The sequence below is a fragment of the Salmo salar genome, chromosome 02 (assembly GCF_965601325.2).
Source record: "Salmo salar chromosome 02, fSalSal1, whole genome shotgun sequence".
Taxonomy (NCBI): Eukaryota; Metazoa; Chordata; class Actinopteri; order Salmoniformes; family Salmonidae; genus Salmo; species Salmo salar.
Window position 1 is genome coordinate 16,331,310 of NC_138292.1, and position 25,518 is coordinate 16,356,827.

At 46.3% G+C, this 25,518-nt stretch overlaps 1 protein-coding gene across 1 annotated transcript; it reads right to left on the minus strand.

Annotated features, from left to right (window-relative positions):
• Nucleotides 1–25,518, minus strand: LOC100380651 (protein virilizer homolog). The gene is made up of 18 exons (XM_082968601.1): nt 25,420–25,518; nt 24,692–24,804; nt 22,389–22,475; nt 21,480–21,528; nt 21,207–21,369; nt 20,978–21,097; nt 20,537–20,782; nt 17,436–18,157; nt 17,170–17,307; nt 16,759–16,985; nt 15,683–16,365; nt 14,870–14,952; nt 10,857–11,339; nt 10,615–10,770; nt 10,189–10,424; nt 8,993–9,242; nt 395–612; nt 1–262 (listed from the first exon to the last, which is right to left on the minus strand). The coding sequence occupies exons 1-18, from the start codon at nt 25,480–25,482 to the stop codon at nt 1–3; spliced, it is 4,299 nt and encodes a 1,432-aa protein (XP_082824727.1). The 5' UTR covers nt 25,483–25,518.

Below are 25,518 nucleotides of genomic sequence, written 5' to 3' on the forward strand. Positions count from 1 at the left end.
TCAACCCTGGGTATGAGAACAGACAGAGTGACAGAGACAGATTAATGATATACGGGCGGACCGGCCTTCACATCGGCAGATAATGGTTGACCATGTTAATAATGGTTGATCATGTTGATATGGTTTTACCAGAGGGTCAGTGTTGAGGATCTGTCGTAGGAAGTCCAGCAGAGCAGAGAGGAGTTCAGCAGAGTCTTTCCTGAAGGAGAACACCTGTCTCTTCAACAGAGCACACACACTGGCACTGTGCTTCTTCAGAGCCCTAAAAACACACATCTCTAAAGTTGAATTCGGTGTTCCACAAGGTTCAGTGCTTTAACCCCTACTATTGTCTATATACACATGCTACACTTGCATTGATCTAAACTCCTGGCAGTGAGGAGTGTGTGTGTACCCTTTGAGGTGGTAGAGTCCATAGTCATGTTCTGTGAGGAACATGAGTGTTCTGAGACAGGTGAGGAGCAGAGCGGCACTGCTCTCTCCGTTCCCCAAAACCTCCAGCAGAGAGTCGCACACTGATGAGATCATTTCCCGTCCTGGCAGGGCATTGGCCAGTTGCTCGGCCTCTGACACACACCCCTCGGCTGGGTGGGGCACCACCAGAGAGATGTCCTAACACACACACACACACACACACACACACACACACACACACACACACACACACACACACACACACACACACACACACACACACACACACACACACACACACACACACACACACACACACACACACAGCAGAGTTAACCCAATGAGTCCCACCATTTACAAAAGCATTTGTAGAGTCAGAATGATTTGAGATGCTTGGCAAAAGCTGACTCTCACGTAACATGTTTCGTCTCTATGATTCTCATAAACTACACAAGAGTCGTTAGAAGGGGTTCTTCTACAGAGAAGACCATAGTAAATCCCAGGACATAGTGTCTATAACACTGAAAGGGGTTATTCTACAGAGAAGACCATAGTAAATCCCAGGACATAACACTGTAAGGGGTTCTTCTACATAGAAGACCATAGTAAATCCCAGGACATAACACTGAAAGGGGTTATTCTACAGAGAAGACCATAGTAAATCCCAGGACATAACACTGTAAGGGGTTATTCTACAGAGAAGACCATAGTAAATCCCAGGACATAACACTGTAAGGGGTTCTTCTACATAGAAGACCATAGTAAATCCCAGGACATAGTGTCTATAACACTGTAAGGGGTTCTTCTACATAGAAGACCATAGTAAATCCCAGGACATAGTGTCTATAACACTGTAAGGGGTTATTCTACAGAGAAGACCATAGTAAATCCCAGGACATAGTGTCTATAACACTGTAAGGGGTTCTTCTACATAGAAGACCATAGTAAATCCCAGGACATAACACTGTAAGGGGTTATTCTACATAGAAGACCATAGTAAATCCCAGGACATAGTGTCTATAACACTGTAAGGGGTTCTTCTACAGAGAAGACCATAGTAAATCCCAGGACATAGTGTCTATAACACTGTAAGGGCTCTTCTACATAGAAGACCATAGTAAATCCCAGGACATAACACTGTAAGGGGTTCTTCTACATAGAAGACCATAGTAAATCCCAGGACATAGTGTCTATAACACTGAAAGGGGTTATTCTACAGAGAAGACCATAGTAAATCCCAGGACATAACACTGTAAGGGGTTATTCTACAGAGAAGACCATAGTAAATCCCAGGACATAGTGTCTATAACACTGTAAGGGGTTCTTCTACATAGAAGACCATAGTAAATCCCAGGACATAGTGTCTATAACACTGAAAGGGGTTATTCTACAGAGAAGACCATAGTAAATCCCAGGACATAACACTGTAAGGGGTTATTCTACAGAGAAGACCATAGTAAATCCCAGGACATAACACTGTAAGGGGTTCTTCTACATAGAAGACCATAGTAAATCCCAGGACATAGTGTCTATAACACTGTAAGGGGTTATTCTACAGAGAAGACCATAGTAAATCCCAGGACATAACACTAAGGGGTTATTCTACATAGAAGACCATAGTAAATCCCAGGACATAACACTGTAAGGGGTTATTCTACAGAGAAGACCATAGTAAATCCCAGGACATAGTGTCTATAACACTGTAAGGGGTTCTTCTACATAGAAGACCATAGTAAATCCCAGGACATAGTGTCTATAACACTGTAAGGGGTTCTTCTACAGAGAAGACCATAGTAAATCCCAGGACATAGTGTCTATAACACTGTAAGGGGTTCTTCTACATAGAAGACCATAGTAAATCCCAGGACATAGTGTCTATAACACTGTAAGGGGTTCTTCTACAGAGAAGACCATAGTAAATCCCAGGACATAACACTAAGGGGTTATTCTACATAGAAGACCATAGTAAATCCCAGGACATAGTGTCTATAATACTGTAAGGGGTTCTTCTACATAGAAGACCATAGTAAATCCCAGGACATAGTGTCTATAACACTGTAAGGGGGTCTTCTACATAGAAGACCATAGTAAATCCCAGGACATAGTGTCTATAACACTGTAAGGGGTTCTTCTACATAGAAGACCATAGTAAATCCCAGGACATAGTGTCTATAACACTGTAAGGGGTTCTTCTACATAGAAGACCATAGTAAATCCCAGGACATAGTGTCTATAACACTGTAAGGGGTTCTTCTACAGAGAAGACCATAGTAAATCCCAGGACATAACACTAAGGGGTTATTCTACATTGAAGACCATAGTAAATCCCAGGACATAACACTGTAAGGGGTTATTCTACAGAGAAGACCATAGTAAATCCCAGGACATAGTGTCTATAACACTGTAAGGGGTTCTTCTACATAGAAGACCATAGTAAATCCCAGGACATAGTGTCTATAACACTGTAAGGGGTTCTTCTACATAGAAGACCATAGTAAATCCCAGGACATAGTGTCTATAACACTGTAAGGGGTTCTTCTACAGAGAAGACCATAGTAAATCCCAGGACATAACACTAAGGGGTTATTCTACATAGAAGACCATAGTAAATCCCAGGACATAGTGTCTATAACACTGTAAGGGGTTCTTCTACCTAGAAGACCATAGTAAATCCCAGGACATAGTGTCTATAACACTGTAAGGGGTTCTTCTACCTAGAAGACCATAGTAAATCCCAGGACATAGTGTCTATAACACTGTAAGGGGTTCTTCTACATAGAAGACCATAGTAAATCCCAGGACATAGTGTCTATAACACTGTAAGGGGGTCTTCTACATAGAAGACCATAGTAAATCCCAGGACATAACACTAAGGGGTTATTCTACAGAGAAGACCATAGTAAATCCCAGGACATAGTGTCTATAACACTGTAAGGGGTTATTCTACATAGAAGACCATAGTAAATCCCAGGACATAGTGTCTATAACACTGTAAGGGGTTCTTCTACCTAGAAGACCATAGTAAATCCCAGGACATAACACTGTAAGGGGTTCTTCTACATAGAAGACCATAGTAAATCCCAGGACATAACACTGTAAGGGGTTCTTCTACATAGAAGACCATAGTAAATCCCAGGACATAACACTGTAAGGGGTTCTTCTACAGAGAAGACCATAGTAAATCCCAGGACATAGTGTCTATAACACTGTAAGGGGTTCTTCTACAGAGAAGACCATAGTAAATCCCAGGACATAACACTGTAAGGGGTTATTCTACATAGAAGACCATAGTAAATCCCAGGACATAGTGTCTATAACACTGTAAGGGGTTCTTCTACATAGAAGACCATAGTAAATCCCAGGACATAGTGTCTATAACACTGTAAGGGGTTCTTCTACAGAGAAGACCATAGTAAATCCCAGGACATAGTGTCTATAACACTGTAAGGGGTTCTTCTACATAGAAGACCATAGTAAATCCCAGGACATAGTGTCTATAACACTGTAAGGGGTTCTTCTACATAGAAGACCATAGTAAATCCCAGGACATAGTGTCTATAACACTGTAAGGGGTTCTTCTACATAGAAGACCATAGTAAATCCCAGGACATAACACTGTAAGGGGTCTTCTACAGAGAAGACCATAGTAAATCCCAGGACATAACACTGTAAGGGGTCTTCTACATAGAAGACCATAGTAAATCCCAGGACATAGTGTCTATAACACTGTAAGGGGTTCTTCTACATAGAAGACCATAGTAAATCCCAGGACATAGTGTCTATAACACTGTAAGGGGTTCTTCTACATAGAAGACCATAGTAAATCCCAGGACATAGTGTCTATAACACTGTAAGGGGTTCTTCTACCTAGAAGACCATAGTAAATCCCAGGACATAGTGTCTATAACACTGTAAGGGGTTCTTCTACCTAGAAGACCATAGTAAATCCCAGGACATAACACTGTAAGGGGTCTTCTACATAGAAGACCATAGTAAATCCCAGGACATAACACTGTAAGGGGTCTTCTACATAGAAGACCATAGTAAATCCCAGGACATAGTGTCTATAACACTGTAAGGGGTCTTCTACATAGAAGACCATAGTAAATCCCAGGACATAACACTGTAAGGGGTCTTCTACATAGAAGACCATAGTAAATCCCAGGACATAGTGTCTATAACACTGTAAGGGGTTCTTCTACATAGAAGACCATAGTAAATCCCAGGACATAGTGTCTATAATACTGTAAGGGGTTATTCTACATAGAAGACCATAGTAAATCCCAGGACATAGTGTCTATAACACTGTAAGGGGTTATTCTACAGAGAAGACCATAGTAAATCCCAGGACATAGTGTCTATAACACTGTAAGGGGTTATTCTACATAGAAGACCATAGTAAATCCCAGGACATAGTGTCTATAACACTGTAAGGGGTTCTTCTACATAGAAGACCATAGTAAATCCCAGGACATAGTGTCTATAACACTGTAAGGGGTTCTTCTACCTAGAAGACCATAGTAAATCCCAGGACATAGTGTCTATAACACTGTAAGGGGTCTTCTACATAGAAGACCATAGTAAATCCCAGGACATAGTGTCTATAACACTGTAAGGGGTTCTTCTACATAGAAGACCATAGTAAATCCCAGGACATAGTGTCTATAACACTGTAAGGGGTCTTCTACATAGAAGACCATAGTAAATCCCAGGACATAGTGTCTATAACACTGTAAGGGGTTCTTCTACAGAGAAGACCATAGTAAATCCCAGGACATAGTGTCTATAACACTGTAAGGGGTCTTCTACATAGAAGACCATAGTAAATCCCAGGACATAGTGTCTATAACACTGTAAGGGGTTCTTCTACATAGAAGACCATAGTAAATCCCAGGACATAGTGTCTATAACACTGTAAGGGGTTCTTCTACATAGAAGACCATAGTAAATCCCAGGACATAGTGTCTATAACACTGTAAGGGGTTCTTCTACAGAGAAGACCATAGTAAATCCCAGGACATAGTGTCTATAACACTGTAAGGGGTTCTTCTACATAGAAGACCATAGTAAATCCCAGGACATAGTGTCTATAACACTGTAAGGGGTTCTTCTACATAGAAGACCATAGTAAATCCCAGGACATAGTGTCTATAACACTGTAAGGGGTTCTTCTACCTAGAAGACCATAGTAAATCCCAGGACATAGTGTCTATAACACTGTAAGGGGTTCTTCTACCTAGAAGACCATAGTAAATCCCAGGACATAGTGTCTATAACACTGTAAGGGGTCTTCTACATAGAAGACCATAGTAAATCCCAGGACATAGTGTCTATAACACTGTAAGGGGTTCTTCTACATAGAAGACCATAGTAAATCCCAGGACATAGTGTCTATAACACTGTAAGGGGTCTTCTACATAGAAGACCATAGTAAATCCCAGGACATAGTGTCTATAACACTGTAAGGGGTTCTTCTACATAGAAGACCATAGTAAATCCCAGGACATAGTGTCTATAACACTGTAAGGGGTTCTTCTACCTAGAAGACCATAGTAAATCCCAGGACATAGTGTCTATAACACTGTAAGGGGTTCTTCTACATAGAAGACCATAGTAAATCCCAGGACATAACACTGTAAGGGGTTATTCTACAGAGAAGACCATAGTAAATCCCAGGACATAGTGTCTATAACACTGTAAGGGGTTCTTCTACATAGAAGACCATAGTAAATCCCAGGACATAGTGTCTATAACACTGTAAGGGGTTATTCTACCTAGAAGACCATAGTAAATCCCAGGACATAGTGTCTATAACACTGTAAGGGGTTCTTCTACATAGAAGACCATAGTAAATCCCAGGACATAGTGTCTATAACACTGTAAGGGGTTATTCTACAGAGAAGACCATAGTAAATCCCAGGACATAGTGTCTATAACACTGTAAGGGGTTCTTCTACATAGAAGACCATAGTAAATCCCAGGACATAACACTGTAAGGGGTTATTCTACAGAGAAGACCATAGTAAATCCCAGGACATAGTGTCTATAACACTGTAAGGGGTTCTTCTACATAGAAGACCATAGTAAATCCCAGGACATAGTGTCTATAACACTGTAAGGGGTTATTCTACCTAGAAGACCATAGTAAATCCCAGGACATAGTGTCTATAACACTGTAAGGGGTTCTTCTACATAGAAGACCATAGTAAATCCCAGGACATAGTGTCTATAACACTGTAAGGGGGTCTTCTACATAGAAGACCATAGTAAATCCCAGGACATAGTGTCTATAACACTGTAAGGGGTTCTTCTACATAGAAGACCATAGTAAATCCCAGGACATAGTGTCTATAACACTGTAAGGGGTTATTCTACAGAGAAGACCATAGTAAATCCCAGGACATAGTGTCTATAACACTGTAAGGGGTTATTCTACATAGAAGACCATAGTAAATCCCAGGACATAGTGTCTATAACACTGTAAGGGGTTCTTCTACATAGAAGACCATAGTAAATCCCAGGACATAGTGTCTATAACACTGTAAGGGGTCTTCTACATAGAAGACCATAGTAAATCCCAGGACATAGTGTCTATAACACTGTAAGGGGTGCTTCTACATAGAAGACCATAGTAAATCCCAGGACATAGTGTCTATAACACTGTAAGGGGTTCTTCTACCTAGAAGACCATAGTAAATCCCAGGACATAGTGTCTATAACACTGTAAGGGGTTCTTCTACATAGAAGACCATAGTAAATCCCAGGACATAACACTGTAAGGGGTTATTCTACAGAGAAGACCATAGTAAATCCCAGGACATAGTGTCTATAACACTGTAAGGGGTTCTTCTACATAGAAGACCATAGTAAATCCCAGGACATAGTGTCTATAACACTGTAAGGGGTTATTCTACCTAGAAGACCATAGTAAATCCCAGGACATAGTGTCTATAACACTGTAAGGGGTTCTTCTACATAGAAGACCATAGTAAATCCCAGGACATAGTGTCTATAACACTGTAAGGGGTTATTCTACAGAGAAGACCATAGTAAATCCCAGGACATAGTGTCTATAACACTGTAAGGGGTTCTTCTACATAGAAGACCATAGTAAATCCCAGGACATAGTGTCTATAACACTGTAAGGGGTTATTCTACCTAGAAGACCATAGTAAATCCCAGGACATAGTGTCTATAACACTGTAAGGGGTTCTTCTACATAGAAGACCATAGTAAATCCCAGGACATAGTGTCTATAACACTGTAAGGGGGTCTTCTACATAGAAGACCATAGTAAATCCCAGGACATAGTGTCTATAACACTGTAAGGGGTTCTTCTACATAGAAGACCATAGTAAATCCCAGGACATAGTGTCTATAACACTGTAAGGGGTTATTCTACAGAGAAGACCATAGTAAATCCCAGGACATAGTGTCTATAACACTGTAAGGGGTTATTCTACATAGAAGACCATAGTAAATCCCAGGACATAGTGTCTATAACACTGTAAGGGGTTCTTCTACATAGAAGACCATAGTAAATCCCAGGACATAGTGTCTATAACACTGTAAGGGGTTATTCTACAGAGAAGACCATAGTAAATCCCAGGACATAGTGTCTATAACACTGTAAGGGGTTATTCTACATAGAAGACCATAGTAAATCCCAGGACATAACACTGTAAGGGGTTCTTCTACCTAGAAGACCATAGTAAATCCCAGGACATAGTGTCTATAACACTGTAAGGGGTTCTTCTACATAGAAGACCATAGTAAATCCCAGGACATAGTGTCTATAACACTGTAAGGGGTTATTCTACAGAGAAGACCATAGTAAATCCCAGGACATAGTGTCTATAACACGGTAAGGGTTCTTCTACCTAGAAGACCATAGTAAATCCCAGGACATAACACTGTAAGGGGTCTTCTACATAGAAGACCATAGTAAATCCCAGGACATAGTGTCTATAACACTGTAAGGGGTTCTTCTACCTAGAAGACCATAGTAAATCCCAGGACATAGTGTCTATAACACTGTGATAAGCTCACATAGTTGCTGTTATAAACTCTGGACAGTTGTCACTGACTAGTTAGATATTCATTTTCCAGTGAGCAAACCATTTCTGTACTTAGAGCATTCTTATAAGTACATTTCTATTGGGTTTTTGCTCTGTCAATAAAACTCATGAATGCACCTGTTTATGTCAAATAGTTAGGTGTTGTACTTGTAGCCCTGGTTGTCCTGAAAAGAACATGGTAAAACACTTCATTGTGAGACTAAATATAACGGCTGGACATGCAGATAAATAAAAGTCAGATAAATGTCTTGGGACTGATGGGGTTAAACACCTTTCTCTATCCCTCTACCGCTCCCTCTTACCTGGCTCAGCCTAATACGACCCCCTGCTAGTCTGACACATAGTTCAGACTAAAGAGCATCCACAAAGACCTACATGTTTATGAACATAACACGCACCAATTCAGCCCATACCTCTCCATTGTTACCGCTGGAGGAAAAACATCAGCTAGTGGATGAAGTGCATTAGCTTCATACAATACCAGGTGCTTCGTGTGTTACCTGGTCACACAGTGACTGCAGGACAGTTCCCACCAGCTCTGCACAGTGCTGTTGTGGCAGGGCGTGGTCAGCAGCGGGAACCAATAGGGACAGTAGCAGGGGGAAGACATCAGCCAATGGCTCGTCTCCAGGGGCGGAGCCAGAGAGCAGGTGTAACGTTGCGATCTTACAGGCTCTCTGGGAAACCAGGGTGTCGAATAGAGAGAGGAGACGCAGGACCTGCCCCCAACCCGGACTCTTACCCTCAACACTGAAAAACACAACCACACATACCGAAATCAAAAACACAACCACGCATACCGAAATCAAAAACGCAACCACACATACCGAAATCAAAAACACAACCACACATACCGAAATCAAAAACACAACCACGCATACCGAAATCAAAAACGCAACCACGCATACCGAAATCAAAAACGCAACCACACATACCGAAATCAAAAACGCAACCACACAACCCGAAATCAAAAACACAACCACACATACCGAAATCAAAAACACAACCACACATACCGAAATCAAAAACGCAACCACACATACCGAAATCAAAAACGCAACCACACAACCCGAAATCAAAAACGCAACCACACAACCCGAAATCAAAAACACAACCACACAACCCGAAATCAAAAACGCAACCACACAACCCGAAATCAAAAACACAACCACACATACCGAAATCAAAAACACAACCACATATACCGAAATCAAAAACACAACCACACATACCGAAATCAAAAACGCAACCACACATACCGAAATCAAAAACACAACCACACATACTGAAATTAAAAACGCAACCACACATACCGAAATTAAAAACACAACCACACAACCCGAAATCAAAAACACAACCACACAACCCGAAATCAAAAACACAACCACACATACCGAAATCAAAAACGCAACCACACATACCGAAATCAAAAACACAACCACACAACCCGAAATCAAAAACACAACCACACATACCGAAATCAAAAACACAACCACACATACCGAAATCAAAAACACAACCACACATACCGAAATCAAAAACACAACCACACATACCGAAATCAAAAACATCAGAGAAGGTATCATGGTGGTTCTAATTTGGACGTGAAATAATATACAAGGCCAATTAGGGATTTATTTGGCTTGCCATCTTAGTACAAGAGGTGCATAAGGGTGTGTGTTTGCGACTGTCTTACGGCTGTAGTTCCCCCAGCAGGAACTCCAGCAGGGTCTTCATGATGAGGGTGGCGGTGGGAGAGGAGAGGTCAGCCAGCTGGACACACACACGTCGCAGCATGGCCAGCAGCGGAGGACAGCTAGTTCCACACACACACCCGAGGGCATCTGCAAACACACCCCACTGCACCCGCAGGTGCATGCTCCACAACTTCCTGGTGTTCAACGCTACAGCCACGTCCTGGACAGAGATTACCTGGAGGGGGACCGGCACAACACACAACTAGAAATCTGTTTCCCTTCGGTTTGGATGTTTCCAACATGAAAGTCCTACTGCTTTCAATCCTCATGCATTGATTAGTTTGTTAAGTGTCAATCCGACGACCTCCAGACTGTTGCTGATGATGGCTGTAGCAACATGAGAAGCAGCAGGCGTGTGTGTGTACCTGCGTGCTCTGCATGGGCAGGGGGAGTGGTAGCAGTTCAGACAGCAGGGTGAGGCCAGAGAAGAGTCCTTCTGGTGCTTTCAGTAGAGAGCCCAACACCTCCTTCAGCATCAGAGACCATGTGTTACTGAGCAGAGTCTCCTCTGTGTGGGTCATCTACAGGGGAAATGATACCCAATTTATTACACGCAACACACACACACAACATTATGTTAAAGGTCAATCAGAAAAGAGCTCTCTACCTGTTCACTGACTCCCTGTGTGAAGGTGAGCAGCACATCTACGATGAGGGCCTGAACCTTGGTCTCCTCCCAGTCTAGACGTCCAGAGGACGGGGCTGAACACACCACCATGTGTAGCGTCACCAACGTGCTCGCCACACGCGTGTCCCTGAACTGGAAGGCCCCGCTGCGCAGCAGCTCTGTCAGCATGGTCCGCAGCAGCCTTAGCGTGTTAGCGCACACGCCAAGGATCATACAGCGCTGTGGGGTGGGTCCCATGTGTCCATGCACACGCCAGGCAGGCAGCAGCACGCTACACAGCTTCTGGAGCACACAAACACACGTGTCCAAGCCCTCCCCAGAAAACAACTGCACCCCCGCTAGACTCCACTTCAGATCTCTCTGCTGAGCCTCTACGGCGGGAGGGGGACAGGCGATCTGGCAGAGGACCCTCAGAGCAGACATCAGTCCACTTCCCTCTAGAGTCAACACGTTCTGGACGTTCTACAGGGACACACACGGGACAGACAGGACAGAATGGGTTTTCTGTTAGTAATATGACCAATAATACACATGTACATACACTAAGTATTTTATTTACATCAGCCACACAGTGCATTCGGAAAGTATTCAGACCCCTTGACTTTTTACACATTTTGTTACTTTACAGCCTTATTCTAAAATTGATTCAATTGTTTTTCCCCCTCATCAATCTACACACAATACCCCATAATGACGAAGCAAAAACAGTTTACTTTTTTTTTTTAACATTGCAAATGTATAAAAAATAAAATAAAAAATGAAAACAAATCACATTTACATAAGTATTCAGAACCTTTTTTCAATACTTTTGTGGAAGCACCTTTTGCAGAGATTACAGCCTCAAGTCTTCTTGGGTATGACACTACAAGCTTGGCACACCTGTATTTGGGGAGTTTCTCCCATTCTTCTCTGCAGATCCTCTCAAGCTCTGTCAGGTTGAATGGGGAGCGTCGCTGCACAGTTATTTTTAGGTCTCTGCAGAGATGTTCGATCGGGCTCAATTCCGAGCTCTGGCTGGGCCACTCAAGGACATTCAGAGACTTGTCCCTGCGTCGTCTGGCTGTGTGCTTAGGGTCATTGTCCTGTTGGGAGGTGAACTTTCTCCACAGTCAGGTCCTGAGAGCTCTGGAGCAGGTTTTCATCAAGGACCTCTCTGTACTTTGCTCTGTTCATCTTTCCCTCGATCCTGACTAGTCTCCCAGTCCCTGCTGCTAAAAACATCCCGACAGCATGATGCTGCCACCACCATGCTTCACAGTAGAGATGATGGCAGGTTTCCTCCAGACTTGACGCTTGGCATTCAGGCCACAGAGTTCAATCTAGAGCAGAGAATCTTGTTTCTCATGGTCTGAGAGTCTTTAGGTGCCTTTTGGCAAACTACAAGCAGGCTGTCATGTGCCTTTTACTGAGGAGTGGCTTCCGTCTGGCCATTCTACCAGAAAGAACTGATTGGTGGAGTGCTGCAGAGATGGTTGTTCTTCTGGAAGGTTCTCCCATCACCACAGAGGAACTCTGGAGCTCTATCAGAGTGACCATCGGGTTCTTGGTCACCTCCCTGACCAACGCCCTTCTTCCCCGATTGCTCAGTTTGGCCGGGAGGCCAGCTCTAGGAAGAGTCTTGGTGGTTCCAAACTTCTTCCATTTAAGAATGATGGAGGCCACTGTGTTCTTGGGGACCTGCAATGCTGCAGAAATGTTTTGGTACCCTTCCCCAGATCTGTGTCTCAACACAATCTTGTCTCGGAGCTCTACAGACAGTTCCTTCGACCTCATGGCTTGGTTTTTGCTCTGACATGCACTGTCAACTGTGGGACCTTATATAGACAGGTGTGTGCCTTTACAAATCATATCCAAATCAATAGAATTTACCACAGGTGGACTCCAATCAAGTTTTAGAAACATCAAGGACGATCAATGGAAACAGGATGAATAAGAAGGTAACGTAAAAGAAATGTGGAAAAATTCAAGGGGTCTGAATACTTTCCAAAGACGTGCACGCACGCTCTCCCTCCAAGACCTGGGTCAGCCACAGTCACATATATATGCATGTACCGCAGGGCAGCTCTCTAAGCCCTCTACTGGTTTTCTTTTTTTTACCAATGACCAGCCACTGGCATTACACAAAGCATGTGTGTCCATGTACGCTGATGATTAAACCGTATACGCATCAGCAACCACAGCTAATGAAGTCACTGAATCCCTTAACAATGAGTTACAGTCTGTTTTGGAGTGGGTGGCCAGTAATAAACTGGTCCTGAACATCTCTAAAACTAAGAGCATTGTATTTGGTACAAGTCATTCCCTAAGTTCTAGACCTCAGCTGAATCTGGTAATGAATGGTGTGGCTGTTGAACAAGTTGAGGAGACTAAATTACTTGGTGTTACCTTAAGATTGTAAACTGTCATGGTCAAAAGAAAGATGCTTTTTTAACACCACATTCCACAGGCTCTAGTTGTATCTTATCTTGATTATTGTCCAGTCATATGGTCAAGTGCTGCAAAGAAAGACCTAGTTAAGCTGCATCTGGCCCAGAACAGAGCAGCACGTCTTGCTCTTCATTGTAATCAGAGGTCTAACATTAACACTATGCATGAAAGTCTCTCTTGGCTAAGAGTTGAGGAAACACTGACTGCCACTTGTTTTCATAAGAAACAATGTGTTGGAAATTCAAAATTGTTTGCATAGTGAACTTACACAAAGCACTGACACATACACACACACATACACCCCCCACCAGACATGCCACGAGGGGTCTTTTCACAGTCCCCAGGTCCAAAACAAATTCAAGGAAGTGTCCAGTATTATACAGAGCCATGACTGCATAGAACTCCCTTCCATCTTATATAGCACAAGTGAACCGCAAAGCTGGTTTAAAAAACAAATAAAGCAACACCTCATGGCACAAGGCCTCTCCCCCATGTGACCTACTTGTTGTGTATATGTACTGACATGTATGTGTAACCGCTCGATGGGCGCACACACACACACACACACACATTAATGCTTTTAAATTGTCAAGTCTTTTGTCTCAAATGTCTTTTTTGTTATGTGTCGTACCTCAGTCGAACCCCCAGTAAGACCCCAGTGGGACCCCCAGTAAGACCCCAGTCGAAACCCCAGTCGGAACCCAGTAGGACCCCAGTCGCACCCCAGTGAGACTAGCTGTCGTCATAGAAGATCCTAAAAATTAAATCAAACTAGCTAACTCCATGGTGAAGGACGTCTCTGCTGAAATCCACCAAAGGACTGGTGCAGAGACCATGCTTTGTGGAATTCAGGTCCGACTATATGAATAAAATGTGTTATGAAACGCTTACCTTGTACCTATGTTTGTCCTTTAGTTGCGTGCCTTTCTTAACTGAAATCCATACTTTTTCAAGTATGGACGCTAATCAAATAAAACCACCGACTGTTTGCCCATTGCTGTTGCTCTAAGATGGCAACTCAGCGCAAATTAGCATTTGACAATTGAATCTCAACAAGGAAATAGTCGGTGGATGTTTTTGAATAACGTTTATTGAAAAAGTATGGATTTCAGCTAACAAAGAAAGGAACACAACTACAGAAGACAAACACAGGTACAAGTTAAGCGTTTCATAACCTTTTTTTATTTTATTGAAAAAATAAATATTTTTTTTTTAAGTATTGACCTTGGGGGAATCGATGTAGTCATTGCTGAATTCCACAAAGCCTGATCTCTGCTTCACTCGTTGGTGGATTTCATCAGAAACTTCCTTCACCATGGAGTGGAGTTTAGTCAGCTAGTTATATCAAAGCAAGTCGGTGTGTGTGTGTGTGTGTGTGTGTGTGTGTGTGTGTGTGTGTGTGTGTGTGTGTGTGTGTGTGTGTGTGTGTGTGTGTGTGTGTGTGTGTGTGTGTGTGTGTGTGTGTAGGGAGCTGAAGGCCTGCAGCCAAGTCATCATTATGAAGGATTAAACAAACAGCAACAACAGGTTATCAGTCCGTGGGGACATGTAGTGTAACAGCTCACCTGTTTGATGTAGTCTATGAGGCTGGGGATGCTCCCCATCTCTAACTTCACCTTGTCCAGAGGTTCCAGCCACTGACTCAGCTCTGGAACACAACACCAACACTGAGAGGATCACTTAGTGTTGCAGTTCACCTTGCAAGGAATTCTGAATAGTAGTTTAACACGTTTTTTTGGGGGGTACTTTTCTCCCCAATTTCGTAATATCCAATTGATAGTAACAGTCTTGTCCCATCGCTGCAACTCCCCTGCGGACTCGGGAGAGGTGAAGGTTGAGAGCCATGTGTCCTCCGAAACACGACCCGCCAAGCCGCACTGTTTCTTGAAACACCGCTCGCTTAACCCGGAAGCCAGCCGCACCAACATGTTGGAGGAAACACCGTCCAGCTGGCGACCGAAGTCAGCTTGCAGGCGCCCGGCCCGCCACAAGGAGTCGCTAGAGCGCGATAGGACAAGGAAATCCCATCCGGCCAAACCCTCCCCTAACCCGGACGACGCTGGGCCAATTGTGCGCCGCCTCATGGGTCTCCCCGTCATGGTCGACTGGGACACAACCTGGGATGGAATCCGTCGATGCAGTGCCATAGACCGCTGCGCCACTCGGGAGGCCTTCAACACATTTCTAAGGGGTGATGGGTAGGGCTATGTCATTACAATGATAGAGTTGGGTGTAGAAGTATTTTTAAAATGAAGGTTTAGGGACCACCAGTTCACCCACTGTTGATAAGGTTGGTTTGGCGTTATAGGTCAGAGGTTAGGGGTTAAGGTTGGATACCAACCTGGCGTTGTTATAGTCAGGGGTCAGGAGCTACGCACCCTGTAGTTTAGCGTTGGTGTCATCAGCCTTGGCCAGGATGAGTAGAGGAGCAGCGTGTTGTTCCATCGTACGGAGATCATTGGAGTTCTGAACCACCATCAGCACCAGCATACACGCATAGTTATAGGTCACCGCCTTCCGGGCCTTGGCCTCCCCGTGTCCGTCCTTGCTGTGGTGCTGCAGCAGCGTAACCAGACAGGAGAGGTTGTTCTCCAGGCTGAAGACGTGGGCCACAGCGCTCCTCCCAGTCTGTGTGAAGGTGATGAGGTAGAGGGCATGGAGCATGCTCAGTACCTCCGCACTGTCCCCCTCCTCTAGCCCCACCCCTCCCTCCCCGCCGGCAGTCACGTGACTCATCAGCTCAGACACGCTCTGGAGGGCATGCAGCGCCTGCATCAGCCACACCCCCAAACCCTCTTCACCCAATCCGGGGCCCGAGAACCCGCCATCGCCCCCAGTGACCATAGGCTCCTCTCCCTCAACCTCGGCGACGGTTGCTAGGAGGCGGAGCAGCAGGTTGGTAGGCGTGGGCTGGGCCAGCATGAAAAGCAGTCCTGATTGGGTGAGAGACAGAAAGTGCAGGACATCCCTGACGGCGTGAGTGACACCTGTATGCCCCGCCGCCACTGCTGCTGACAACGCCACCGCCGAGCTCTCCAGGAAGTGACATGCATGCATGTACCTGTGGGGTGTGGGGGAGAGTTATTAGTACAAATGTCTGTCTGTCTGTCTCTCTGTGTGTGTGTGAGAGTGAGTGAGTGAGTGAGTGAGTGAGTGAGTGAGTGAGTGAGTGAGTGAGTGAGTGAGTGAGTGAGTGAGTGAGTGAGAGAGAGAGAGTGAGAGTGAGAGAGAGTGTGTGTGTGTGTGTGAGTGAGTGAGTGAGTGAGTGAGTGAGTGAGTGAGAGAGTGAGAGAGAGAGAGAGAGAGAGAGAGAGTGTGTGTGTGTGTGTGTGAGTGTGTGTGTGTGTGTGAGTGTGAGTGTGTGAGTGTGAGTGAGTGAGTGTGTGAGTGTGAGTGAGTGTGTGTGTGAGTGTGTGAGTGTGTGTGTGTGAGTGTGAGTGTGTGTTGTACCTACCTGTACAGTGTAGGGTAGGGGTCGTCTCTCTCCTGTGGACCAGTAATACGTGCGGTTGTAGGGAAGGCCTTTCCAGGGGGCTGGACCATGGTGTGGGGGGCGGTCTCTAGAAGGTGATGTAACTCTTCTAGAACCCCAGCCAACCTATCCAGCTCAGCCTCGCTGACAGGGGAGGGGCCTAATGATGTCTCCTCCTCCATGGCTATGTCAGGCTCCTCCCCCTCATCCTGAAATATAACACTGATCATTCTTATATACTGATATACTGTAGTAATTATATGGACAGTAGAGCCTCAGTCATAGAAACCCCATAGTTCCACACTGAACTGGGAACTGGTTATGAAATGGGAAACTTTATCAGACCCAAATGACTGTTCTTAAAACGCAGATCTCCAGTCAGTGTGTGCTTACCTGCAGAGGCTCGCTCCAGGCTGCCGCTGTCCTCTGCAGGTCAGTCATAACCTCATAGGCGTGGCCTTTCTGCAGAATGGCGTTGCCCGCGGTTACCACCCGCACGGTTTCCTCCCCCAGGAACAGCTGCACCAACCGCTGCGGGGACGGACACACACACACACACACACACACACACACACACACACACAACCTCAGTTAGAAACACACGCAGCCTCTCTATTATAAGGTCTTCATGTGTACCGTATGTCTATGGCCCCTCTCACCTGGTATCCACTCCTCTCCATCTCCCCCTCCTGTAGGAAGGCCTCCACACCAGCAGGGGCACTGGTCAGAGCATCCAGAGCCCTCAGGATACACAGCTTCAGCGTGGACGACACATGGTCCACCTGGAGCAGCTCTAGTAGGAGCTCCAGGGCTCCCTCGTGCAGCAGCGCAGTGAGGCCCTGTGGGCACTCGGCCAAGCAGGAAGCCAGCTTAGCTCCAGCTTTCAGCTGCCTGAGGTTTAGAGCAATGGGTTGGGTCAGAGCTATCTCCATACTAAGACCCTGGAGAGCCCATTGGACCAGAGCTCCAATAGGCTCCTCCCATTCCCCCTGTCCAATCAGAAAGCCCAGCCCTCTAGCGAGCAGCCCTGATGCCTGCTCTAGGGCCGTGACCCAGCGGGAGTCACGGTCCTCTCCTATCCCAGCCAGGAGCTCTCTCATCTGGGCAACAACCTCAGCCTCTGCCCCTTCTCCACCTCCAGGCCCCTGTGGACCAACACACACAGCCCCCCTAGCCCTCTCCAGCTGGGAGTCGAAGCGGGTCTTGTAGGGAGGGGTGAAGTAGAGCAGTGGGCGTAGCTCTCTTTCGTAGGGGTCGTACTGGACTGGGGGCACAGAGGCCAGGTCTTCAGGGGTGTAGTCAATGTCAAAACTGGGCAGCTTAAAACTCCCATTGTCCAAGTCATCCTCATCACTACTGATCTGCTCATAACCATCATCACCTGGAGGAGGAGGGAGGGAGGGTGAGTGAAGGAGAAATATTGTAAAACAACAAAAACAAACACAGAAAAGAAAAGACCTCACAACACTCACATAAGTGCTAAAACATGAAGAACATGATGAAATGACAGTTCACTCAACCAAGAGTTAAGAATGAGAGAGAATCACAGCACACAGGCACAGTTAGTTTGTCATGCAAGGGGATCTGATACTACAGCAGCAACAGCCATGGCTCTAAGCCTTATGATTACAACTGGTTAGGCTGGTTGGAATGGCACTGAGCAGGGTTGGGGTTGAGGGGTCTGAGCAGGGTTAGGGTTGAGGGGTCTGAACAGGGTGTAGGGTTGAGGGGTCTGAGCAGGGTGTAGGGTTGAGGGGTCTGAACAGGGTGTAGGGTTAGGGTTGAGGGGTCTGAACAGGGTGTAGGGTTGAGGGGTCTGAACAGGGTGTAGGGTTAGGGTTGAGGGGTCTGAACAGGGTGTAGGGTTGAGGGGTCTGAACAGGGTGTAGGGTTAGGGTTGAGGGGTCTGAACAGGGTGTAGGGTTGAGGGGTCTGAACAGGGTGTAGGGGTTGAGGGGTCTGAGCAGGGTGTAGGGTTGAGTGGTCTGAGCAGGGTGTAGGGTTGAGGGGTCTGAGCAGGGTGTAGGGTTGAGGGGTCTGAGCAGGGTGTAGGGTTGAGGGGTCTGAGCAGGGTGTAGGGTTAGGGTTGAGGGGTCTGAGCAGGGTGTAGGGTTAGGGTTGAGGGGTCTGAGCAGGGTGTAGGGTTGAGGGGTCTGAGCAGGGTCTAGGGTTGAGGGGTCTGAGCAGGGTGTAGGGTTGAGGGGTCTGAGCAGGGTGTAGGGTTGAGGGGTCTGAGCAGGGTGTAGGGTTGAGGGGTCTGAACAGGGTTAGGGTTGAGGGGTCTGAGCAGGGTTAGGGTTGAGGGGTCTGAACAGGGTGTAGGGTTGAGGGGTCTGAGCAGGGTGTAGGGTTGAGGGGTCTGAGCAGGGTGTAGGGTTAGGGTTGAGGGATCTGAGCAGGGTGTAGGGTTGAGGGGTCTGAACAGGGTGTAGGGTTGAGGGGTCTGAGCAGGGTGTAGGGTTGAGGGGTCTGAGCAGGGTGTAGGGTTGAGGGGTCTGAGCAGGGTGTAGGGTTGAGGGGTCTGAGCAGGGTGTAGGGTTGAGGGGTCTGAACAGGGTGTAGGGTTGAGGGGTCTGAACAGGGTGTAGGGTTGAGGGGTCTGAGCAGGGTGTAGGGTTGAGGGGTCTGAGCAGGGTGTAGGGTTAGGGTTGAGGGGTCTGAACAGGGTGTAGGGTTGAGGGGTCTGAGCAGGGTGTAGGGTTGAGGGGTCTGAGCAGGGTGTAGGGTTGAGGGGTCTGAGCAGGGTGTAGGGTTGAGGGGTCTGAACAGGGTGTAGGGTTGAGGGGTCTGAGCAGGGTGTAGGGTTGAGGGGTCTGAACAGGGTGTAGGGTTGAGGGGTCTGAGCAGGGTGTAGGGTTAGGGTTGAGGGGTCTGAGCAGGGTGTAGGGTTAGGGGGTCTGAGCAGGGTGTAGGGTTGAGGGGTCTGAGCAGGGTGTAGGGTTGAGGGGTCTGAACAGGGTGTAGGGTTGAGGGGTCTGAGCAGGGTGTAGGGTTGAGGGGTCTGAGCAGGGTGTAGGGTTGAGGGGTCTGAACAGGGTGTAGGGTTGAGGGGTCTGAACAGGGTGTAGGGTTGAGGGGTCTGAGCAGGGTGTAGGGTTGAGGGGTCTGAACAGGGTGTAGGGTTGAGGGGTCTGAGCAGGGTGTAGGGTTAGGGTTGAGGGGTCTGAGCAGGGTGTAGGGTTAGGGGGTCTGAGCAGGGTGTAGGGTTGAGGGGTCTGAGCAGGGTGTAGGGTTGAGGGGTCTGAACAGGGTGTAGGGTTGAGGGGTCTGAGCAGGGTGTAGGGTTGAGGGGTCTGAGCAGGGTGTAGGGTTGAGGGGTCTGAGCAGGGTGTAGGGTTGAGGGGTCTGAGCAGGGTGTAGGGGTCTGAGCAGGGTGTAGGGGTCTGAGCAGGGTGTAGGGGTCTGAGCAGGGTGTAGGGTTAGGGTTGAGGGGTCTGAGCAGGGTGTAGGGTTGAGGTGTCTGAGCAGGGTGTAGGGTTAGGGTTGAGGGGTCTGAGCAGGGTGTAGGGTTAGGGTTGAGGTGTCTGAGCAGGGTGTAGGGTCTAGCGGGTTGAGGGTGTCTGAGCAGGGTGTAGGGTTAGGGTTGAGGGGTCTGAGCAGGGTGTAGGGTTAGGGTTGAGGTGTCTGAGCAGGGTGTAGGGTTAGGGTTGAGGGGTCTGAGCAGGGTGTAGGGTTAGGGTTGAGGGGTCTGAGCAGGGTGTAGGGTTGAGGGGTCTGAGCAGCATGCCAGAGCACACACACACTGTCTGAGCCCCCCTACCTTCCTCCATCTCTTCCTCCTCCTCACCCTCATCCTCCTCCTCTTCCTCCTCCTCATCCTCAGGGGCGCTACACTCCGTCCGTGCATCGTCCTCTTCTTCCGGCTCTTCCTCCTCTTCCTCCTCCCCCTCTTCCTCAGGCTCGGCGTCTGAGTAGGGTTCGTCGGCAGGCAGTGAGCTGCGCTCAGGTGAGACGGGCTCCAGGTAGTCCTCCCCTCTTTCAGTCGGCTCCGCCTTGGCCACTCCAACTGAGACAGTCACCATGGACACCACAGTCGGTTATCACGGCAACCAAAGATGGCATCAGGTATACACGGATACAAGCTGGCACAAATACATGGAAACGTTTCTTTTGGCAAGGTTAGCTAGTTGAATATACAGTATGAAATCTGTCCCTGTGAGATGAACATAGAGACGCAGAGAAGTGTGTGTGTGTGTGTTACCGGTCACTGGGACCGGCTCCTCATCATCATCATCTGGTGGGGGCGGTCCAGGAGGGGTGCGGGGGCCTCTGGGTGCTGGTCTGGGAGGACTGCCATTATGCTGCTCCTCCTTATCCCACTCTGAGACACACATAGTTTAGTCCACCTTGTGTTTTCCTTTTTGCCATGGAAAATATGATAGTATTGTGATAGTGGTATCCTGGCAACCCTAGTATGAGTCTTTACCCACCTTGTTTGATGATCCTCTTGAGGCCAGTCTGTTGTTGGGGGGGTGGGGGAGGGGGAGGTGGGGGAGAGTCCCGGTCGTGACCATGTGACCTTTCTGCTGTACCGTACACCGCCACCGTCAGACTGGTGTACCATCCACGCAGCACCAGACCATCTGTGTTCACCTACACAACACACACACACACCATTACAAACACACAGCGACACACACAACACCGTTCACCTGTAGAGAGAACAGTGACCTTCTACAGAGAGAGGGGGGAGGAGTCTTTACCTTTCCATTGGGCCTGAAAACGATGGACTTGTTTTCGTCATATTCAAAACTGTAAGGACGAGCCAGCGAGAGAAAGAGAGACAGAATTATTACATTTCCATTAGTAGTGGAGCAGGCTACAGTAGAGGGGCTGATGTACTGCAAGTTCTCTCTCAGGTGAACAACAACGGCCTGTGAGCGCTTGTCTAACATTAGGTTGTGCCTGTGTTCTCTGTTGGAATGCTCGATGTGGCATTCTGGGTTCTACAGTCTGTTGTGTGTGATTCAGCAGGTGCAGCAACAGGGCTAAGTTTCTGGCGACCCGTCTCAGAGTGAACAAGGACTAAGACAGTCGTCACAGATCGGTCTCTGCCCTGACAGGTTCTACAGGTGAGACTTGAGCTCTCAAATACTTTTATAGACACATTCTGGGAAGTGAAAAAAAGGGAGGGGCGGGAGAGAGAAATAGACAGATACTGGGAGGGCAGGAGTGACAGAGAGACAGAGGAAGAGGTAGAGAGAGAGGGATACAGACAGAGAGAGACAGAAGTAGAGAGAGATACAGACAGAGAGAGAGAGGTAGAGAGAGGGATACAGACAGAGAGAGACAGAAGTAGAGAGAGAGGGATACAGACAGAGAGAGAGAGGTAGAGAGAGGGATACAGACAGAGAGAGACAGAGGTAGAGAGAGGGATACAGACAGAGAGAGACAGAAGTAGAGAGAGAGGGATACAGACAGAGAGAGAGGTAGAGAAAGAAGGATACAGACAGAGAGTAGTAGAGGTATATTCGAGAACCACTCTTTGGAAACAAGTGCTTTAATTAATACTTTTAAGTGCTATCCTCTGGGTCCACATTGTACATTTCTGTTGTATATGTATTTTACACAAATACATTCAATTCAAATAGAATGTACAAAGTGTTACTGACCTTCCCAGTCTGTGGAAGCAGGCGCTGCTGGGTTTAGTGAGGTTGTTGAAGAAAAGCTCCAGCTGGAAGGAATGAGGCGATGTCTCCCTGGAAACACAGACAGGAACAGGATATGACATCACCACTCAGCCCCCCTTTCAGCCACATGAGAGATCCCATCTGTCCGGTTACGATTACCTCACAAATCACCCAACTACCCCGGTGAGAATGAGGCCAAACTGAACATTACAGCTCTGGGGCCTCATTTATCAATATTGCGTAGAAACTTCTATAAAATACTTCGTACGAACGGAATTTAGAATGTTGGTACACATTGATAAATCACACTTTTTCTAACAATCCTACGAGCTTCATGCGTACACCGGTAGGAGATTATCGTTGATAAATACCAAATGTTCTCAGCCTCAGTGCTCGTGCACGACCTTGGCTATTTGCATTTTGAAACGCCCCCAATTAATCATACATGGTCAAAATCATCCCTTTAAAGCCCGTGGGGAATATACCACACCATACCAGGACATACAATGTTGCAACCAAAGAAAGCTAAGAAAATAGGAGGTGCTGGTATCAGAGACTGAGTACAACCAAAATGTTTTATTTGTCTCTCAGTTGTGGCTTGACCAGTAAAACCATTAAGACAATGAGTTGCTTTAGCAATGGCAAATCTAATTCAAATGAGTAGACTACAGTCAGGAATAAGCCATCCATCCTCAACAGCTCCTTCCTGTAGGCGTATAGGCCTTCATTGGCCACCACATTCAGCAGTGTCTTCTGTCCATCACATAAATGATCACCTGCACATTAAGGGGAAGCCTTTTCTGTTCACATAGTTCAACTCGTTTTGGGATGGTGCTTTTATGGCTATGTGGGTGCCGTCTATTGCTCCATTCGTATTTGGGAACCCATTGATGGCAAAGAAACCCCTCTTGACTTCAGCCTGTTGGGTGACGGTGTAAGGAAATTGTACGTTACAATTTGATTGCATCCAAAACACTGTCTCATCGATGCTGTGAGATGCCGATCGGCAAGCTCCTGATGCCAAAAACCTGAGGGTGGACAGCACTTGGATGTGCACCGGAATGGCATGCGGTTGCCTTTTTAAAGTAAGTCTTAAGTCCTCACAAAAATCCTAAAAGATTGGCTCATCAGATATAATTTCCCAAAACCAATCGGTACTTTCTGAGCAAGATCATACTACTGCACAGATACTACTGCACTGTTGGAGCAACGAACACAAGCATTTCACTACACCTGCAGTAACATCTGTTAAATGTGAAAAATTTGATCAACCTCTCATTTCATTTCCCATTATCTCAAGTCTTTTATCATATTTCAACAATGGTTTCACTTTCACACGTGCCTCTAATTTTGGCATCCCGAGTGGCGCAGCGGTCTAAGGCACTGCATATCAGTGCAAGAGGCATCACTACAGTCCCTGGTTCGAATCCAGGCTGTATCACATCCTGCCGTGATTGGGCATCCCATAGGGTGGTGCACAATTGGCCCAGCATCGTCTGGGTTTGGCTGGGGTAGGCCGTCATTGTAAATAATAATTTGTCTTAACTGACTTGCCTAGTTAAATATTTTTTTTTTTACAAATGACTGTACTTTATGTAAATTCTTATAGTTACAAATGCACTGGTGGTCAAATGATATGCCTGTCAAGATATGTTGCATGAATTCACAATGGAAATACAATGACATTGAAAAATGATTGAATTATTACTCCATCACAATTTCAGACATTTTCAACATATATTTCCCCCCATTCTACGCTTGACAGTTCCCTTACGCCTCGATCACACCGACAGCGTCATTGTGTTTCGGTACACTAGAAGTACATTCATTTCCAACGGAATGCTGCGTTTGCCTTGCAGAATTGCGCTACAGTGTGTTCTATGTGGTGCATACATTGGATTTATTGAATTTATGCATGAAATTGTATGGTTGACAGTTTGACATTAATGGTAGCAGAAGGTGAATGTTGAATTTAGTTGCACACATATCCAGATGACGCTGCGTTCCATTTTGCACAATGAGGCTGTAGGTGTGATCAAGGCATTATTCCACCACTTGGCACTGTGTGAGCACGGTCATGGCAAATGTTCATGTTGATAAATCGCACACTTTGCGTGGAAATGATCCCACTCATGGTTTACACACATATTTGTGCCTATGCATGATAGATTGAGGCCCCTGAAGTTCCCCTCATAAACATCCCAGTCTCAGATGTCACATGCACATAGCTAGTTGTATATATTTGTTTAGCTCTCCCTTATACACCTTGAATGATGGTTTCTTACCCGAATGCCCGGTTGTCTGGCAGGCTGGTGTGTGCTTTAATTCCAGGGGGAATGACACGCACCTCTGTGATCAGGACCCCACACGGGAACCGCACCACATCCACATTGGTCAGCTAGACAGAACACATTTGAATAATTTCACTGTAAGGCCTACCACATCCGTTGTAATCGGCGTATGTGAAAAATAAAATGTGATTAGATTTTTATTTAGACCATGCGCACAACAAAAACAGTCAGCACTTTTTGTGCCATACAAAAACAAAAGGGACAACTGGGAATTTCGTGTATTCATCTGCAGACAGTAATTGTAGGCTGTATCTGTAAAGATGAACAGTCTGAAAACTGTCTGTGTAACGTAAACATTGCGAGTCGCTAACTAGCAAGTAAACGTACACGTTAGCTGTGTGAGTAGCAAGCGGGTACACAATCTGCGCACACACCGTTACCGACTGTCCCGTTGTCCGTTATGGCTAGCTAGTTTCGCGTATCCCTATCCCCGCTCCAACTGTAGAAGAGACCACTGAATATAAGAACCCGTAACCTACTTAAAAACGTAATACCTTGCTAATAAACAATGCATCACACTTAGTTTGGAAGGACGATTTAGTTATTATGTATGGTGGCCACTGTGTTAGCATTAGCCTAGCCGTAGTTAGCTAGCTAACTGGAATCTCAGCAAAGTACACTCCTGGGATAAAATAGCAAGTGGTATTAACAAATTTAGCTACCTCTGCACTCTGATGTTTGAATGTATCCAGAAAAAGTAGCTCCGTTAAAGTGTCCCCCGCCATGTTTTTCTGTTTTCACTTGGGGTAAACTTCCGGATC

What these genes read in the sequence shown, in the direction of transcription:
- LOC100380651 (XM_082968601.1), bottom strand. Translation starts at nt 25,482, where the DNA reads ATGGCGGGGGACACTTTAACGGAGCTACTTTTTCTGGATACATTCAAA. An exon ending in TCAAACATCAGAGTGCAGAG is followed by an intron (nt 24,805 to 25,419) that starts GTAGCTAAATTT and finishes TGTTCTGTCTAG; the next exon opens with CTGACCAATGTGGATGTGGT. An exon ending in TCATAGACTACATCAAACAG is followed by an intron (nt 11,340 to 14,869) that starts GTGAGCTGTTAC and finishes GTGTCCCTGTAG; the next exon opens with AACGTCCAGAACGTGTTGAC.